This window comes from Castor canadensis, chromosome 16, assembly GCF_047511655.1.
Source record: "Castor canadensis chromosome 16, mCasCan1.hap1v2, whole genome shotgun sequence".
NCBI lineage: Eukaryota > Metazoa > Chordata > Mammalia > Rodentia > Castoridae > Castor > Castor canadensis.
The window spans coordinates 61,682,577-61,700,752 of record NC_133401.1 but is presented as its reverse complement, the minus strand read 5'-3'; the positions used below and the strand labels follow the sequence as shown (position 1 = coordinate 61,700,752).

At 44.8% G+C, this 18,176-nt stretch overlaps 1 protein-coding gene across 1 annotated transcript; it reads left to right on the top strand.

Annotated features, from left to right (window-relative positions):
- Positions 1–14,506: 14,506 nt before the first annotated feature.
- On the top strand, positions 14,507–18,176 carry Sowaha (sosondowah ankyrin repeat domain family member A). The gene has a single exon (XM_020175977.2). The coding sequence runs from the start codon at positions 15,005–15,007 to the stop codon at positions 16,691–16,693; it is 1,689 nt and encodes a 562-aa protein (XP_020031566.2). The 5' UTR covers positions 14,507–15,004; the 3' UTR covers positions 16,694–18,176.

Sequence of the window (18,176 nt, the reverse complement as noted above, 5' to 3'; positions counted from 1 at the left end):
TTTAGGGATGAAGTAGATGAGAGGCCTAGGACCCTCACAGGGGGTGGGGACTGCACTACTCCCAGGCCCTGGATTCAGAGACCACAGATGCCTTGGAGGGCAGGCATCAGGAGAGAGGAGAGCTAAAAGCCAGTTGGTAACTGACCACCTGAGGATTTACTACTTCCCACCCTCCATCTCCCAGCCAAGTATGGAAAAGAGTTAATTGTTAAGGTCACCCAGCTGGACACATGCCATGGTGAGATTTCAGAAGTCATAAGATAAAAATATAAGACTCTTAAGTCTCTCTTAAACTAAGAAAAGAGTAGGCCAAACACAAGTAAAACAAAACTCAGAATGGCATTAAACTTCTTATTAGCAATATTGGTTGCTTAGAAGGAAATGTAGCAATGTCCTCAAAGATCTGAGGGAAAATTATTTTGGACCCAGATTTCTACAGAAGGCCAGCTGTCAAGTTACCACAGGGGAAAATAAGGAAATTTCAGACAGTTTTTAAAGGGTGTAAAGTTTATCTCATGTTGGACATAAGGGAAAAGAGAAATAAGATCCATGAAGGTAAATAAAAACCCTTTATGTTTAACTGGATTTAGAAGTTTTAGTACGAATTAATTATGCATATTATCTTTGAAGCAATCCATTTCTTTCTACTGAAAAGGCCTAGAAAAAATGAGTAGCCAGTAATAAAGAAAAGTAGTTTATTCCAGATACAGAGTAGGAAATGCAAAAGATAAAGGTAAGAGTAGAACATCTTGGCATTCCAGATGTTAAGGGAAGAAACTCAGAGCAAACTGAAAGATTACTGCTGACAAAAGTAGGGTATGTATGAACATCATTAATGATTATAACAGCAACAAATTGAAATAAATAAAATATGTTTAAATTGGTGAGAGAAATTTTTAAATCTCATAGTTTTGCCTTTGGAAGATGTTACTTGGAAAACATGCTAAATAAAGGGAAAAGGTAAAAATTTATCCTGTCTTGTGCCAGTGGCTCACACCTGTAATCCTAGCTACTCAGGAGGCAGTGATCAGGAGAATCGAGGTTCGAAGCCAGCCTGAGCAACTAGTTCATGAGACCCTATCTCAAAAAAACCCATCACAAAAAAGGAGCTGGTGGAGTGGCTCAAGATGTAGGCCCTGAGTTCAAGCCCCACTTACCCCCTCCCCCAAAAAAAAGAATTACCCTAAGGCCAGGTGGTTGCAGTGGCTCATGCTTGTAATTCCAGCTACTTGGGAGGTAAAGGTAGGAGGATTGAGGTTGAGGCTGGCCAGTCAAAAAGCACCAGGTCTGAAAAACAGCAAAAAGGGCTGGTGGCATGACTCAAGTGGTAGAGTGCTTGCTGAGCAAGCCCAAGTCTGAGTACAAAACCCCAGTATAGCCCAAATAAATAAATAAATAAATAAATTAAATAATTTATCCTACCTTTCCATAAGAGCCTCAAGGCAGCTAAATAGTAGATGAAGGGAAATTTTTCTTTAACATAGAATTCTTCCACCTAATAAATGATAGGTGATAGAATACAGTGTCATCATATTGTAATCCTTAACAAAATAATGAATCTATACAAGGATCACCAATGATTACTCACATAACAGAGAAACAGGCTGACCTGATGGATCTTTCCATGATTGCACAATACCACCAATGAAACTACCTTCAAAATAATACAACCTGAATCTCATTAAGACTCCAGATCCAATAACTAACACCCCAGAACTACTGGAAGGCAATCCGCAAAACCCAGACTACAGGAAACTTCACAAGACACATGGAACATAGACACACACACATATACATAAAAATTTTTTTTAATAAATTGCAAGGAAAAGAGAGGTGGGGCAGTTATAGAAAAGGAGACTCAAGAGATGAATCCAATTCAAATAAAATATTTACATATATATATACATATAAATTTGAACATTGGTTGGTCATTTGATGGCATTAAGAAACTAGGGGGCTGGTGGAGTGGCTCAGACAGTAGCATGTCTGCCTAGTGATCACAAGGCCCAGTACCCAGTCCCCCCAAAAAAAAAAAAAAAAAACTGAGAAACTGGGGCTGGCTCAAGTGACAGAGCGCCTGCCTAGCAAGTGTGAGATCCCAGTACTAAAAAGAAAGAAAGAAAAAGGTATTACTGCTAGTTTTTAGGTGTGTTAGTGGTGATTATATTTTTAGTTAATTTTATTTATCGTATTAATTAATTTCGTGGTACTGACAATTGAACCCAGGCCTTGGGTATGCTACCACTTGAGCTATACCCCCAACCCTAATTATGTGTTCGTTTGTGTTTTAAAAGCTCTATCTTTTCCAGATGTATACTTAAAGATTTTCTTATGATATGGTATTTGGAAATTGTTTCAAAATACTCTGGCTTGGTGAGTCTGACTAGAAGTGTCTGTGAAACGAGGCTTGTTAGAAGTTGCTAATCACTGGAGCTGGTTGATGATAGGAGTGTTCTGCTGTGCTATTTTCTCTCCTATTTATGTTTGAAGTTTTCCATAGCAAAAAGGTTAAAAAATACCCCCTGTGATTATTGAGAGGCATATTTTTTTGGTTGTCATCCATGGTTCCTGGATCATAACTTCTTCCCCAAGGTGGGTCATAGTAACTTGTGTCTCCAACACCCCTCACGCCCCCAGCTCCTGCTCCTGCCTTGCACTTGGCCTTAAAGAACTTCCCTGGCCTACCTCATCTGATAGTAGATAAGACTCCCATTTCACAAGGATCCTGATCCCTCCCCGGACGACGGAATGCCGAGGAATCTAAGCAGACAGGCCTCACTGGCCTTCTCCACCCAGTCTGTTAGCATCGGGCCATGTCCTTTTGCCCAGTCACATTTCTACATGTTTGCTCATGCTTCAGTCACACCTGTGCAATGAAGTGTCTATAAAAACCCAAAGGCCAGGGCTCAGAGAGCTGTGGTCAGCTGACACAAGGAAGTTCCTGCAGGGTGGTATACCAGACAGTGCACGGAAGCTCTGTACCCCTTCTCCTACACCTTGCTCCATGCATCTCTGTATCCTTGGTAATGACCTTCCTAATAAACTGATAAACATACGTGTTTCCCTGAGTTCTGTGAATTGCTGGTGAAAATTAATCAAATCTGAGGAGGGGATGAGGGAACTCTCATTTAGAGGCAGTTGGTCAGCAGGAAGTAGAGGTAAAACAACCTGGAGGATTGTGATTGGCACCTGGGCTCTGACAATAACTCCAGGTAGACAGTGTCAGAACTGAACTGGATTGAAGGACACCCAGCTAGTGTCTGCTGAAGAATTGCTTGTTTGCTTACTGTGAGGAGAAATCCTCAAACATTTTGTGATCCCAGAAGTCTTTTGTGTTGGGCACAGTGGTTTGCACCTATAACCCCAAATACCCAAGAGGCAGAGATCAGGAGGATCTTGAGTTCAAGGACAGCTTGGGCAAAAAGTTAGCAAGAGTCCATCTAAACAAACAAGCCAGGCATGCTGGCTGGCATCTATAATCCCAGCTACATGGAAGGTATAGATAGGAGGATTGTGGTCCAAGGCCAGCAGAGCAAAAACTTGAGAACTTATCATAAAAATAACTAAAACAAAATAAGATGTAGGGAGTGGCTCAAGTGGTAGAGTGCCTGCCTAGCAAGCTTGAGGCCCTGAGTTCAAATCTCAGTACTGCAAAAAATAAAGTAAATTTTAAAAAGTCTGCCGATTGTTGTAGTGAGGGTGCAGAGGAAAGACACATTGCTTTTCCACCTTTTCTTTCAAAAGATAGCATGAGGGAGCTGGGCATGTAGCTAAGTGGCAGAGTGCTTGCTTAACACGCTCAAGGCCCTGGATTCAATCTCCAGCACCCATAAATACATACCTATTACATAAAAAGTTACCAAGGAAAAGGAAAGATACAGGGCTAGGGGCATGGCTCAAGAGGTAGAGAGCTTGCCCAGCAAGTGTGAGGCCTTAGGTTCAATCCTCAGGACAATGAGCTAAATGAAGCCTCAGGACAAGAGCTGAAAACTGCACCACGCCAGGACAGCAACCAAGCCAGATGGTCCCCAGAGCTTTTGATGGGGGGGTGGATACAGAATTGGTAGTATGTTCGATGACGAGTGCTTGCCTAGCAAGTGTGAGGCCCTGAGTTCAAACCCCAATGCCACCAAAAAAAGAAAAAGAAAAAGCAAGCAAGCCTGGGTCCTAATATGAAGCATGCTAAAACACAGCACAGAGGTGGCTGCAGTGAGCACTATTTTTCATAGTTGTAATAAGTTGGTTTTCTTTTTTTTGCCTTTTAGAATTATTTTAGAGTGAATATATGGAGGATTCCACTGTGGCTAAATGGAATATAATGTTATCAAAGTGCACAAGGTCAAGGCGAGGAATGACTGTGGCATGGAAGGTGGGTGGTGGAGGGAGCTCTAATAGTCTCACCTTACAAAACACTAAGTCAAAGGCACCTGTGTAAGGGCTGGGGATGTAGCTCAGTGGTAGAGCACTTGCCTAGCATGTGTGAGGCCCTGGGTTCCATCCCCAGCACTACAAAGACTGGTGAATTAAGGCAGTGAGTTTTATTTTTATTATTTTTTTATTGTTTTATTATTCATATGTGCATACAAGGCTTGGGTCATTTCTCCCCCCTGCCCCCACCCCCTCCCTTACCACCCACTCCACCCCCTCCCTCTCCCCCCTACCCCCTCAATACCCAGCAGAAACTATTTTGCCCTTATTTCTAATTTTGTTGAAGAGAGAGTATAAGCAATAATAGGAAGGAACAAGGGTTTTTGCTGATTGAGATAAGGATAGCTATACAGGGAGTTGACTCACATTAATTTCCTGTGCGTGGGTGTTACCTTCTAGGTTAATTCTTTTTGATCTAACCTTTTCTCTAGTTCCTGGTCCCCTTTTCCTATTGGCCTCAGTTGCTTTTAAGGTATCTGCTTTAGTTTCTCGGCGTTAAGGGCAACAAATGCTAGCTAATTTTTTAGGTGTCTTACCTATCCTCACCCCTCCCTTGTGTGCTCTCGCTTTTATCATGTGCTCAAAGTCCAGTCCCATTGTTGTGTTTGCCCTTGATCTAATGTCCACATATGAGGGAGAACATACCATTTTTGGTCTTTTGGGCCAGGCTAACCTCACTCAGAATGATGTTCTCCAATTCCATCCATTTACCAGTGAATGATAACATTTCGTTCTTCTTCATGGCTGCATAAAATTCCATTGTGTATAGATACCACATTTTCTTAATCCATTCGTCAGTGGTGGGGCATCTTGGTTGTTTCCATAACTTGGCTATTGTGAATAGTGCCGCAATAAACATGGGTGTGCAGGTGCCTCTGGAGTAACCTGTGTCACAGTCTTTTGGGTATATCCCCAAGAGTGGTATTGTTGGATCAAATGGTAGATCAATGTTTAGCTTTTTAAGTAGCCTCCAAATTTTTTTCCAGAGTGGTTGTACTATTCTACATTCCCACCAACAGTGTAAGAGGGTTCCTTTTTCCCCTCATCCTCGCCAACACCTGTTGTTAGTGGTGTTGCTAATGATGGCTGTTCTAACAGGGGTGAGGTGGAATCTTAGCGTGGTTTTAATTTGCATTTCCTTTATTGTTAGAGATGGTGAGCATTTTTTCATGTGTTTTTTGGCCATTTGAATTTCTTCTTTTGAGAAAGTTCTGTTTAGTTCACTTGCCCATTTCTTTATTGGTTCATTAGTTTTGGGAGAATTTAGTTTTTTAAGTTCCCTATATATTCTGGTTATCAGTCCTTTGTCTGATGTGTAGCTGGCAAATATTTTCTCCCACTCTGTGGGTGGTCTCTTCAGTTTAGAGACCATTTCTTTTGATGAACAGAGGCTTTTTAGTTTTATGAGGTCCCATTTATCTATGCTATCTCTTAGTTGCTGTGCTGCTGGGGTTTCGTTGAGAAAGTTCTTACCTATACCTACTAACTCCAGAGTATTTCCTACTCTTTCCTGTATCAACTTTAGAGTTTGTGGTCTGATATTAAGATCCTGGATCCATTTTTAGTTAATCTTGGTATAGGGTGATATACATGGATCTAGTTTCAGTTTTTTGCAGACTGCTAACCAGTTTTCCCAGCAGATTTTGATGAAGAGGCTGCTATTTCTCCATCATATATTTTTAGCTCCTTTGTCAAAGACAAGTGATTATAGTTGTGTGGCTTCATATCTGGGTCCTCTATTCTGTTCCACTGGTCTTCATGTCTGTTTTTGTGCCAGTACCATGCTGTTTTTATTGTTATTGCTTTGTAATATAGTTTGAAGTCAGGTATTGTGATACCTCCAGCACCGTTCTTTTGACTGAGTATAAGGCAGTGAGTTTTAAATCCTAATTTCTGAGGTTTAAGAACAGATGGGAGGAGGAACCGGGAATAGTATAAGGATGGGAAAAAGGTGGACAAAAAGTAATGGAAGGCAACTGAACCCTTATTTCTTGTCCTCAGACAAATGAAGTAAGTCAGGAACATCAGTATATGCATAACATGTAGGGACACAGAGATAAGCATTGCAGCACTAAAAATCAGAACTGGCCAGAAAAGATTCTGTGGAGAGAAAATGTCCCCTGCCCCCAGGGAACCTGGTATCAGGCCACTGTCACATTCACTGTGAGTTTCTCCGTGGATGTAGTGTTTTGATGAGAAGCTGTATCATGCAGGGCCTTGTAAGCCATTTGAAATAGTTTATAAGGTTTACCACAGACATCCAGGTGATAGCTAAATCTGTTTTCTAAGTGGAATAATCTGACTTTAGGCAGAGGACAGAGAGGGGACAGGGAGAGGGGACCAGGGCAGATGGGCAGGAGCAGGTAGTGATGGCTTGGCATAGGATTTGGGGAAAGGGTGGATTTGATGCAGAAGATGCTGGGAGGGGAAGATAGAATCATGCCAGATGCTCAGATCTCTGCCAGCTGGGTGGGTGGTGGTCCCTTTTATGAGCTGGAGAACCCTGGGGTAGGGGCAGGGAAAAGATGACCAGTTCAGTTTGGACATGTTCAGTTTGAGTCATCAAGGGTGTGTGACACCTTGAATGGCTGGCACCAGCCACCCTCTCCAACCTGTTTCTGCACTCACCTACCCCTTTCTCATCCCTGTTCTCTGTCACCCCCCTGCAGTTCCACAAACACACTACAGCCACTGCCTGTGCTAATGCCTTTACCCACAATGCTCTTCTCCTTTCTCACCTGCAGCATTCCAGCCATTGTGCAGCTCAAATGTCATGTCTTCTCAGAACTTCAGACTCTCCCAAAGAGAAGTGCTCCCTCCTCTGGGCACCCAGCTGTCCCACAGGTGGCTGTCCAGTCCTAAGAACATCTTCTTTATTTGTCTGTCTTCTTCCCCACCAGGAGATTGCTTTATAGAGATAGGAATTGTTACTTATCCTTTGCTTGTTTATCCCATAAAGGAAAAGGCACTTCATCTGGTTTGTTAACTGCATCAGCTTGCTGAGGACTGCCTGAACAATGCAGGCGGTGAGCATGGAGCTGGATACTGGAAAAGTGAAAGTGTCACAAGTGGAGGAAGAGACAGGAACCAGGAGTCCAGCAAATACCTTTCAAGGGCTGTTTAAAGCCATTACTGGCCTACTAACTCTTCACAAATATATACTCCCAACATTCGAGTCCTGCCTCAGGACTCTGCTGCATGCAGGCAAGGCCATGGCTTTTAGTTGAGACAGACCTGGGCCAGATCTCTTCACGATCTTGGGTTACCTGAGTCCTAGTAATACCACTCAAATTTCAGGATAGAATCTTCCATTCCAGCAAGATTTGGATAAACCTATAATTTATATTAGTTGCCTGTAGCTGCCATAACAAATTACCACAAACTGGGTAGCTCAAAACAAGATAAATGTATTCTCCTACAGTTCTGGAAACAAGAAGTCCGAAGTCAAGGTGTAAGCAGGATCTCACTTCCTTGAAGGCCTTAGGGGAGAACTCTTCATTGTCTCTTTCAGCTTTTGATGGGCCCAGGTATCTCCTCACAGCATCATTCCAGCTTCCACCTGCATCTACCTTTTCTCCCACCGTGTCTTTTCTTCTGTCTTGTATAAGGATATTTGTCATTGGATTTAGGGCCCACCCAAATAATCCAAGATGGTCTCATCCTGAGATCCCCAATTTTGTTACATATAAAAAGATCCTTTTTCCAAATAAGGTCACAATTACAAGATCTAAGGCAAAATCTTCAGGTGGGAGCATCGCTCAACTCAGTATGCATTCTGAGTGGAAAATAACATGTGAGGCATAGGATTTGTTATCTTTGAGACATACGCAATTTTTCTTAATGGAAAAACAAACTTATTTTTAAAAAATTATATAGAACACTGTAGTGAAAAATTGCCACCAAGAAGCAGCAGCAAAAAATCCCAATCCTAGTAAACAACATTAACATGGTTGTTTTTGTCCTTTCTGTCACAGCTACACAGAAGGCTCTGTACAGACTGTGGCCTTATTGTCTCTCCCCAGGAAAGTTTCTAAGGCCCACTATGTTGAGCTCTTGGGACACTAGAACATTGTGACATTTGGCCAAAATTTTCCAGTTAAAAAAGAAAGAATTCTTTTGCCCAGGAAATTCTATTATTGGAAGAAAAAGATTGGAAAAGGAAGAAGCGAGCAACACAGTGCCATGAATAAATAACCAAGCACAGCCCCCCAGCTTCTTTCCACTGAGACAGAAACCCTCAAGAGTTTGTGCTCAGAGACTGAAAGAGCAGAGTCTTTCTTCTTTCAGAGCCCCCAACACCATTTTGTATTTTTGCTGTTGTTGTTCCTTGCTCTGGCTCCAGCCATTCTATCTGGAATGGAAGACTTACAAGGTTAGTGTATAACCGGTGCCATGCTCATGTTCATTTAATCAGCATCTGAGAAAGTAGCCAGAAGTTCACATTCAGAAGAACAAATTTTAGAAAAGCATCCCTCTCCACATCCCCTAGCTCCTGAAATGATGGGATGCAAGCCACTTTCACCTATTGCAACATATGCAAGTTCTTCACTGACTCAGCCTAGGATGAAAGACTCCCCGTCTTTTGAAAAAGAAAAGTTAAAGTAATGACAGTATTAGTTGACAAATTGTTGCCATTTCATCATTATCCATATTTATCAAATGTCTAGAGCGATACCCCAATTGATGAGGATACAGCATCTTCCTTCTGGGAACCTGAGTTGTCTTGGGTGTTGGTTGCTGAACAGGGACCTGGATTCACCCTTGTTTTCATTTAGCACTGCTAATATTTCATTAGTACTTCATAAGATAAGTAAAACCAGTTCTATTAATGACTTCATCTTCACGCCACACAGCCTCAACAGGTAGAGTTCATCCTTCCATTTCTTGCTCATTGCTCAATGTCACAAATTATTACTCTGAGCACTGTTAATAAAATTGTTCAATATTATTTAGCTGGTCGTCTCAAAGCAGCAAGCCAGCAGATCTGAGGATCCGGAACTAGACCTCTGGCTGCCTACTCCTTCTTTTACTCAGACCTCAGGTTGACCCCTCCACTGAACATGTCCCCTCCAGAAAGGAGACTCAAAATCAACGCCTGACTTTTAGTCTCTCCTACAATTTACTTCAAATAATTTTCTTTTGCGCGCTCTGCTAATGAGTTCTTAGAATTAATGGACAGGAAGCTGGATAGACAGATGTCTCAGGGTTCTTTCTACCTTTCAAGTTGCTAAATGGAAGGCAAGTTAAACACGGTACAGTAGCACAAGAGTTTAGGGACCAATTGAGCTAGTTCTGTCTGTCCACCTCTAAAGCCAGGACAAGTCTATGTCAAGGGTGAATGCTCTTGGTGGGTTTCACATTTCTATACACTGTGTTGTGATCTCCAGGCCCATCTGGATGGACACCATCATCGGATGGAAATCTGGTACCCTGACCAGGCAGGAATGCCACTTCACAAATAAGGGTATTGCTGAACAGCACTTTACAAGCCTCACAAATCAGGCCCTTCCTAATTCAAACATAGACCCATGTGAAAGAAAAACTGTACCCCAGAGGTGCTCCTCAATGAGAGGGGAACAGGTAGAATCTTTTCCATTAAAACTCATATATTAGAATAAAACAGGTGAGAAAGGATGACTAAAAGGGTAGCAAAGGACAAGGACTGCTTGAAATCCACCTAGCAAGCATGCAGCTTTCCAAGTCTCCGTGGGCAAGGCCTGCTTATTGTCTACCTAGCAACCAAGCACTCCACTGAGCAATCAGAGAAGCAGCTGAAAAATGAATCCCAGATAGAAAAATTGAGTTTACATCACAAGCACATGGTCTGACACTTGTCACTAAGATTTAGAAATAAAGTCCCTTTGGCCTCAGAGAGGACCGGACAACAAGCCTCAGGCATGAGAAAGGAGAGGCCACTCTTGCTTCCCCTGGGCCTATAAGCAAGAACAAAACATGATTTGTTCCGGAAGGAAGTCATGACTACAAATGCTTGCTATCTGGGCAAAGTCCCTTTGCAACCACTGCTGGGCACCCATCCCCCTCAAGTCCCTGGAGCTCCTGCCTCCCAGGACCTGAGACACTTCTCTATGGATGATGGTGCATTGATGAGACACAAGAGGACAGAAGGGGCAGACTGTGATGGACAAGCACACAGGGAGAGGCTGGTTTGCATTGCCACGACACAGGACAAGACAGTCACAAGCAGAAAGCACCCCCTTGGCTCTCAGAGGAGCCTAGGCATGGAGTTCCAAGGGCAGTGGGGGTTGAAATAGGGAATATAATATTATATAATTTAATAGGAGTATGGAGTTTTTTAATTTTACATTTATATAATAATGTGATTTTAACAGCTTCAAAGGACCTTCCACCCTGACCTCCTCCAAATTTAAGGGACTGAGTTAAAAACAAATACCCTCTCTATTGCCTTCCCCATGTTCAAAGCACATTATGGAATTTTCCCCTTGCTATAAATACACATTTTATATCTGCTTTTCCTAATGCTTAGAAGCAAATTGCTGGGTCACTGAAAGAATTGATTCAGTGGCCTCCCTGGCAGGAGAGCACCAAAATTAAAAAGCAGCCTGAGGAACGGGTTGTCATTGGCATCCTCATCCTGATGTTTGCTCACACTGGAAACAATCACTTGAAATATTAACGCCAAGGATGTTCAGATGCACCTGCCAAAAGGTTTAAGCGAGATTCTTACGAGTTTCCCCTACTTTATTTATTAACATTGAGAGTATTGATTTTTAACTTATTGGTGCTCTAACCTTGCATGGATAAATGAGCACAAGTGGATAGCCTAGGGTTCCAGTTTGGGCTCAGCAAATTATTAACTGTGACCTTGAGCAAGCATCTTTGTTATAGCCTGGTAAGATCTGTCAATAAACTTTGCTTCGGCCAGCAATTCCTGTTCAGTCAGTGTTTAATCCCCTGTCTGTTCTTGAACACTGTCAGAGCTCAAACCATACAAATCAGTGGTGGTCTTCAGCAGGGGAGTCCTCCTCTCTCTCCCCTGGAGACTACTATCAATGTGATCATGGAAAAGACTTTTCAAAGGCCTCAGTAAGTTGCCCTAAGAAAGCCAATAAAATAAGATATAAAAATAGTCACTGAAATGAAAAGCACAACAAAGGCACTGTGACTTTAAAAATGAAAGTAAGGCAATAGAACGCAAGTTCTGCTTTAGAAATGTCTTTGATACCTGCCCACACTCAGTGACCCTCACCATCTCTCACAAGGACCTTGCCATCACCTCTCTAAGGACCCCACTTCCACCCATTTGTCACACCAGCATTGATCAAGGCAATTAGTAAAGAAGCATAGGTTATAAAACAGTGTGTATGGAATGGTATATACCACTATATAGATACTGTTGGATGTACAGAGAAGAATTCACAGTCTAAACCAAAAGGTGGCTCTCTAGGGAAAGGGAAGGAAAGGGTTCTCGGAGGAGAATATGATCCCAGTACTATGCATATATTTATATATGAAGATGGCCTAAGCCAGGCACCAGTGGCTCATGCCTATAATCCTAGCTACTCAAGAGGCAGAGATCAGCAGAGATTAGGAGGATTGCAGTTCAAAGCCAACCTGGGCAAATAGTTCATGAGACCCTATCTTAAAAAAAAGAAAGAAAGAAAAAACACAAAAAATACAAAACAAAAAACAAAAACACAAAAAAGGGCTGGTGGAGTGGCTCAAGAGGTAGAGCACCTGCTTAGCAAGTATGAGGCCCTGAGTTCAAACCCCAATACCACCCCCAAAAAAAGACTAGCCTAATGAAATTCACTAAATACTGTTTGAGAAAGGGGGGGAGAAGAATATAATAGAGGAGATGCAATTGATCAAGTACATTGTACAATCTATGGAAATATCACAATGAAACCCCTTTGAACAATTAACGTGCACTAATAAAAATTGTAAAAAAGTAACAAATGAGGGCTGGTGGCTCAAGTGATAGAGTGCCTGCCTAGCAAGCACAAAACCCTAAATTCAAACTCCAGTAGAGTAGGGGAGATTAATATAATCAAGCACATTATATGTACGTATGCAAATATCACAATAAAACCCCTCACTTTGTACAATTAATACAAGATAATTAGAATAACTTTTTAAAAATTAAAGAGTGGCTCTCTAATATGTTCTTTATGTGTTTTGGAAACTATTGTGAATTAAGAAAGCATCATTACTAATTTTATAATCAGAGAATAATTAAAGCTACTTGTTTAAAAGAAAGAGAAAGCAAGCTTTCCGTGGCCATCTACTGCAAGCAAGATAAAGTCCAAACTAGCATTTAAGGTCCGCCACCCATGACACGATTAGTTTTCCAACATTATCTTCTATAACTCTGGTATACACCCTAAACTGCAAACACACTAGATATACCAGGCCATGAATTCAGCCTTCACAATCCCACTTCAAGCCTTCGCCTTGTCCTGGTCTCACAGCCTGCTTCTTGAGGACATCCGAGGTTCTCCACCCCTCCTCTAGAGTCAATACCCACTACACATGTACACAGCACCTGGAGGGTCCCCTTCGGAGGCTAGGTAGCATGATCAACCGTATGCTTGTCTCCACAGCACTGAGTGGAAAGGTCTTCAAAGACCAGGTTATACCTTCTTCCCAGACTGTCTCGTCACTGCCTTACACCCAAAGATATTCAATCGTTGTTTCTGGAAGAAATTATAGGAAAAGTGCAGGCATGACACACTTGGGGCGGGTGCAAGGTTTTGCAGGGACTGGATTTGAGGTGGGTTTGAAGTAGAGGTCATATTCAGACACAAATGACAGCTGATTACAGCATCATCATGTGTTTAAAAAAAATACAAGGACTTCTTCCAAGGTTACTGGCCTCACTCTAATGTTGAATGCTTGAAACTTCAAGGTATATTGATCCTAAAAATTCTCCTTTAAATGGGAGAGAGATACTTATTTTCCACTTACATCCTTAAGTAAAACGGATACATTATTTATAATTAAAAACTAGTTTTCTGGGCTGGGGGCATGCCTCAGGTGGTAAAACTCCTTCGGAGCAAGCAGACAGGTCAAGCAAGTTGGCCAGGATTCAGGTATGGAGTTCTGACTCTAACATCTTCTTTTCCTAACTACTGCAATACGCTGCCCCTGGTTACATATGTGTCAGATGTTCATAGAGTGGTGTTTGAAATTTAAGAAACTGACCTCACCTTTGCCCTAGTGATTTCCCCTACTAAGAAAGCTTTCTCATCTACAAACTTCCTGGTCTCAAGTCCTTGCTTAAATGTCACCTTCACAATGAGTCCTACCCTGACCACTCAGTTCAAAATTGCAACCTGTCCCTCTTCTGTTTCACCCTGCTGTATTTTTTCCATGGTATTTATACAATATGCTACAATTTATGTAGCGTAGTATTCACCATCTTACTTCTGTTCCCTCTGGACAAATGAGGTCAGGATTTTTAAATCTCTGCTAACATTTGTCACAGCCTGAAAAGGTCCTGGCACAAATTATGTGCTCAATGAATTTGTGGAATACATGAAGTTTTTAAATCATAGCATGGACTGGCGGTGTGACTCAGTGGCAGAGTGCCTGCCTAGCATTCCGGAGGCCTTGGGTTTCATATCTAGCACTGAAGTGACTCCAATTTTGCTTTCATATTTTAAAGTGTGTGTGTACACATACATGCACATGGTGGAGAGAAAATATTTCAAAAAGTTATGACGGTTTTTTTCTTTATGTTTACCTGTGGGTTTATTCCCAAAATTCTATGTGAAAATGGATTACTTTGCTGGTGTGGTGATACACTTCTGTAAGCCCAGCCCTAGAGAGGTTAAGATGGGAGGATGGAGAGTTGAAGACCAGTCTGGGCTACATAGCAAGACACTGTCTCAAAAGAAAAGATTATTTTATCATGAGAAAATGCTTTTTAAGCATCTCTTCTAAACTCTGTGACTGCTGTAAGTTGCGTGAGGATGTTTCCCTATATGAAATGCAATCGAAAACTGGAGCGGTACTGATGGTCTTTAAAAACTACATTGCTTTTGTTTCATGGGTGTTAAATATTAAGGAATGAATATCCATGCCTCACCAATCCACCGCACATCCTTGGGGAACACACGCACCTAGCAACCGGGAGCTGAACTGCAGGGCGGTGCTGCGCCTTTAATTCCGGGGTTGGGGTGGGGGCACCGTGGAAAATTTCCGCTCCCCCATTTCCCTCCGCAGCGCCAGTGGCAGCTGTCACCTGTAAGGCGAGCACAGCGCACGGGCATGGAGCCTGGCGCCCATTGGACAGAATATAAAGGCAGAAACCTTCCCCGGAGGTGGGGGGCCCGGCGGGGCGCTGGCGGAGGGCCCTCGCCGCGGCCCCCAGTGCCCTTTGCCCAGAGCCATCCTGGCGCAGCGGCGCGGGCGTGACCAAGGTCCAGCTTCGGGAACACCAGGTGAGCACAGCCCAGGCGGACGTCACTCCCGGAACCCCTGATCTGATCCCTCGAGTCCCAACCAGTGGCGCGCAGTGCACCTGCCCAGCCGCAGGGAACCGAGAGCGGCGGGAGCGCGCGGCCGCGCCTCCCCTCCGCTGCGGGGACCGACCATGGCGCTAGCAGCCGCTGCAGCTGCCGCGGCCGCCGGGGTGAGCCAGGCGGCGGTGCTGGGCTTCCTGCAAGAGCACGGCGGGAAAGTGCGCAACTCGGAGCTGCTGAACCGCTTCAAGCCGCTGCTGGAAGCCGGCGACCCGCGCGGCCGCGCCGCCCGCAGGGACCGCTTCAAGCAGTTCGTCAACGACGTAGCGGTGGTGAAGGAGTTCGACGGCGTCAAGTTCGTGGTGCTGAGAAAGAAGCCTCGGCCTTCGGCGGGACCAGAGCTCCCGCCCCCTTGCATCTCTGGGCCACCAGCCCCGCCGTCGATCAGCACTTGCGTCCCGCTAGGGGAAAGCAATGCGTCGGGAGCTCCATGTTCCGCCTCGGAGCGGCGATCGGTGCCACCACCAGAGGATCCTGCCCCGCCATCTGAGTCACAGGACCCCACTGGGGTCCCGACCTCTCAGCCTACCCAGCCAACTGCGGAGCTGTCGGTGGACCCGGCCCAGCAGCCCGGGGCACCCGCCGATCTCCAGGCTGAACTAGCCCAGGTCTCGGAGGGACTGTCTGTGGACTCGGTCCCCGCGGCGAGCACGCCGTCGGAGGCAGCCGTGCCCCGCGCACAGCCTACAGATCCGGAGCCTGAGCCGAGGGCGGTGACAGGACCGCCACCTCCCGTCCTGCACGCTCCGCCGCAGAAGCCCTGCATGCTGCCGGTGCGCTGCGTGCCGGGCCCCGCCGCACTTCGGGTCCGGGCGGAGGAACAAGGCCTGCGCCGGCAGCTGTCGGAGGAGCCGAGTCCGCGCAGCTCCCCACTGCTCCTGAGGCGGCTCTCGGTGGAGGAGTCCGGCCTGGGCCTCAGCCTGGGCCCGGGCCGCTCCCCGCACCTGCGGCGACTGTCACGCGTCGGCCTGCGCCTGCTGAGCCCCGACGAGGAGGTGGCCGCAGCGCCGCCGCCATCCGCGGTGCCGCTGGAGCCCACCGAGCACGAGTGGCTGGTGAGGACGGCCAGTGGCCGCTGGACCCACCAGCTGCATGGGCTGTTGCTGCGGGACCGCGGCCTGGCCGCCAAGCGCGACTTCATATCTGGCTTCACGGCCCTGCATTGGGCCGCCAAGAGCGGCGACCGCGAGATGGCCCTGCAACTGGTGGAGGTCGCGCGGCGTGGGGGCGCTCCGGTCGACGTGAACGCGCGCTCGCATGGCGGCTACACGCCTCTGCATCTGGCCGCTCTGCACGGCCAGGAGGACGCCGCTGTGCTGCTAGTGGTAAGTCTGGGTGCGCACGTGCACCTGCGCGACCACAGCGGGCGTCGCGCTTACCAGTACCTGCGGCCTGGCTCCTCCTACGCGCTGCGACGCCTCCTTGGTGACCCTGACCTTCGAGGCGCCACCGAGCTGGATGCACCCAGTGGTGGAAGTGGTAGCCTGGCGGCACGGCATCCCGTGCAGGTGGCCGCTACCATCCTTGGTTCCACCACCAGTGCGTTTCTGGGCGTCCTGGCCGACGATCTGATGCTCCAGGATCTGGCCCGCGGCTTGAAGAAGTCAAGCTCCTTTAGCAAGTTCTTGGGCGCCTCGCCCATGGCTCCGAGAAAAAAGGCCAAGATCCGTGGTGGCCTGCCAGCCTTCTCAGAAATCTCTCGGCGACCCACCCCAGGGCCCTTAGCTGGTTTAGTGCCCAGTGTGCCACCTGCAACCTGAAGGTCCTGTGGGATAAGGTCTTGTTGACCTAACCGGGCCTGCCCCACACAGTCTACACCTGCCCAAGATTAGGGCCCACCACCTGCAGCCCCATCTTGTTTGCAATTTCCATCTGTTTCACCCAGATGGGCTCGCACCTGCACCTTCTGACTGAAACTTGATCCAGAGATGCGATCAAGATCCCAGTGAGAGGCTCCTATGAAGGAACCCAGCAGTCAGGCCTGAACTCTAAAGGAGACTTGAAATTTAGGGTCAAAGGTTAAGGGGCAGCAGCTGGTCTGGCCCCCAGGAATGAGTCAACCAGATGCCTCCACGTCTATACACTCCCAAGCCAGAACTAGAGCCAGAGTCTCTTTAAGTGTTGGAAGATGTTGGCTTGTTTGTCATCTTTAAGATATGTGGTGGTTTTGTAATTTGATGCTTTAATTCTGTTTTTAAATTGAAATGAGGTAAAACAACTTTCATAATAACCTTTTGAAGTTATATTTTTTTCCATTTTCAGGCAAAATGCTCAGACATTTTCAGTCTTAGATATTTTGGAATTCCATTTTAAAAATAATAGATGATCAAAATCTAAAGGAAATAAATCCCAACCAACAAAACTCTTTTAAAATTTTATCTACCTCATTTTAGGCAATCAATATTCTGGAGAGTCTTGAACACAGAATGGCCATTGTGACTCTTATGAATGTAACAAATTTCAATTGTACTGTGAGTGCTAAATATTAGGAAGCAAGTACACGTTGAGAGTAAAAGCGATTTAACAGAGAAAAAAGAGACATTTTAACACTTTTAAACTATGATGGAATGTAAACCTGTATTTGGCACTAATAGGTGGCTATTTTTGTTTGGCATGGATGTTTGATTTTTAAAATTGGGATTTGCTTGTGAATTGCATTGCTGTGCCAATTTGCCCAATCTGTGGTTTTCACATCCAGCTGAGCCTTTCAGTGCAATGAGTAACTATTAAAAAAAAAAAGTCACAGCATTACACCAGAAAAAAAAACTGATGAAATACTAATCAATATCATTAAGGCGTAACTCTTTTGTATGAAGTTTCTGAACAAACAGAAAATATGTGATACATGTTTCAAAACCATTTGAAAGCATTTTATCCTAAAATAACAAATGTAGAATCTTGGGCAAATAGATCAACTTCTCTGGACCGTTGGTCCTGTCTGTAAATTGAGACAGCTTGTAGAGATTGTCAGGGTTTCCCAGGTTTAGCTTTTTTTTTTTTTTTTTCTGTTTTAAAGATGTGGGATTTATTTGCTCAGCTAACTTTTTATATCATCTTGCGATAATACTCTGCTTTTGCAAAAAATATGTTTGCATGTCATTAGTTGTATCAAATGATTTTTGTGGCATGAGGTAGTGGGGCTTCCTCTGCTATACATGTGAGTGAGGCTTTTGAAATTATTAAAGGCAGCCATTCATGGTGTGTTTTCACTTAAGCAATGAAATAAACATCCCTCCCAGTTTA

Coding starts and splice junctions, on each gene's coding strand:
- Sowaha (XM_020175977.2), top strand. CDS start 15,005: ATGGCGCTAGCAGCCGCTGCAGCTGCCGCGGCCGCCGGGGTGAGCCAG.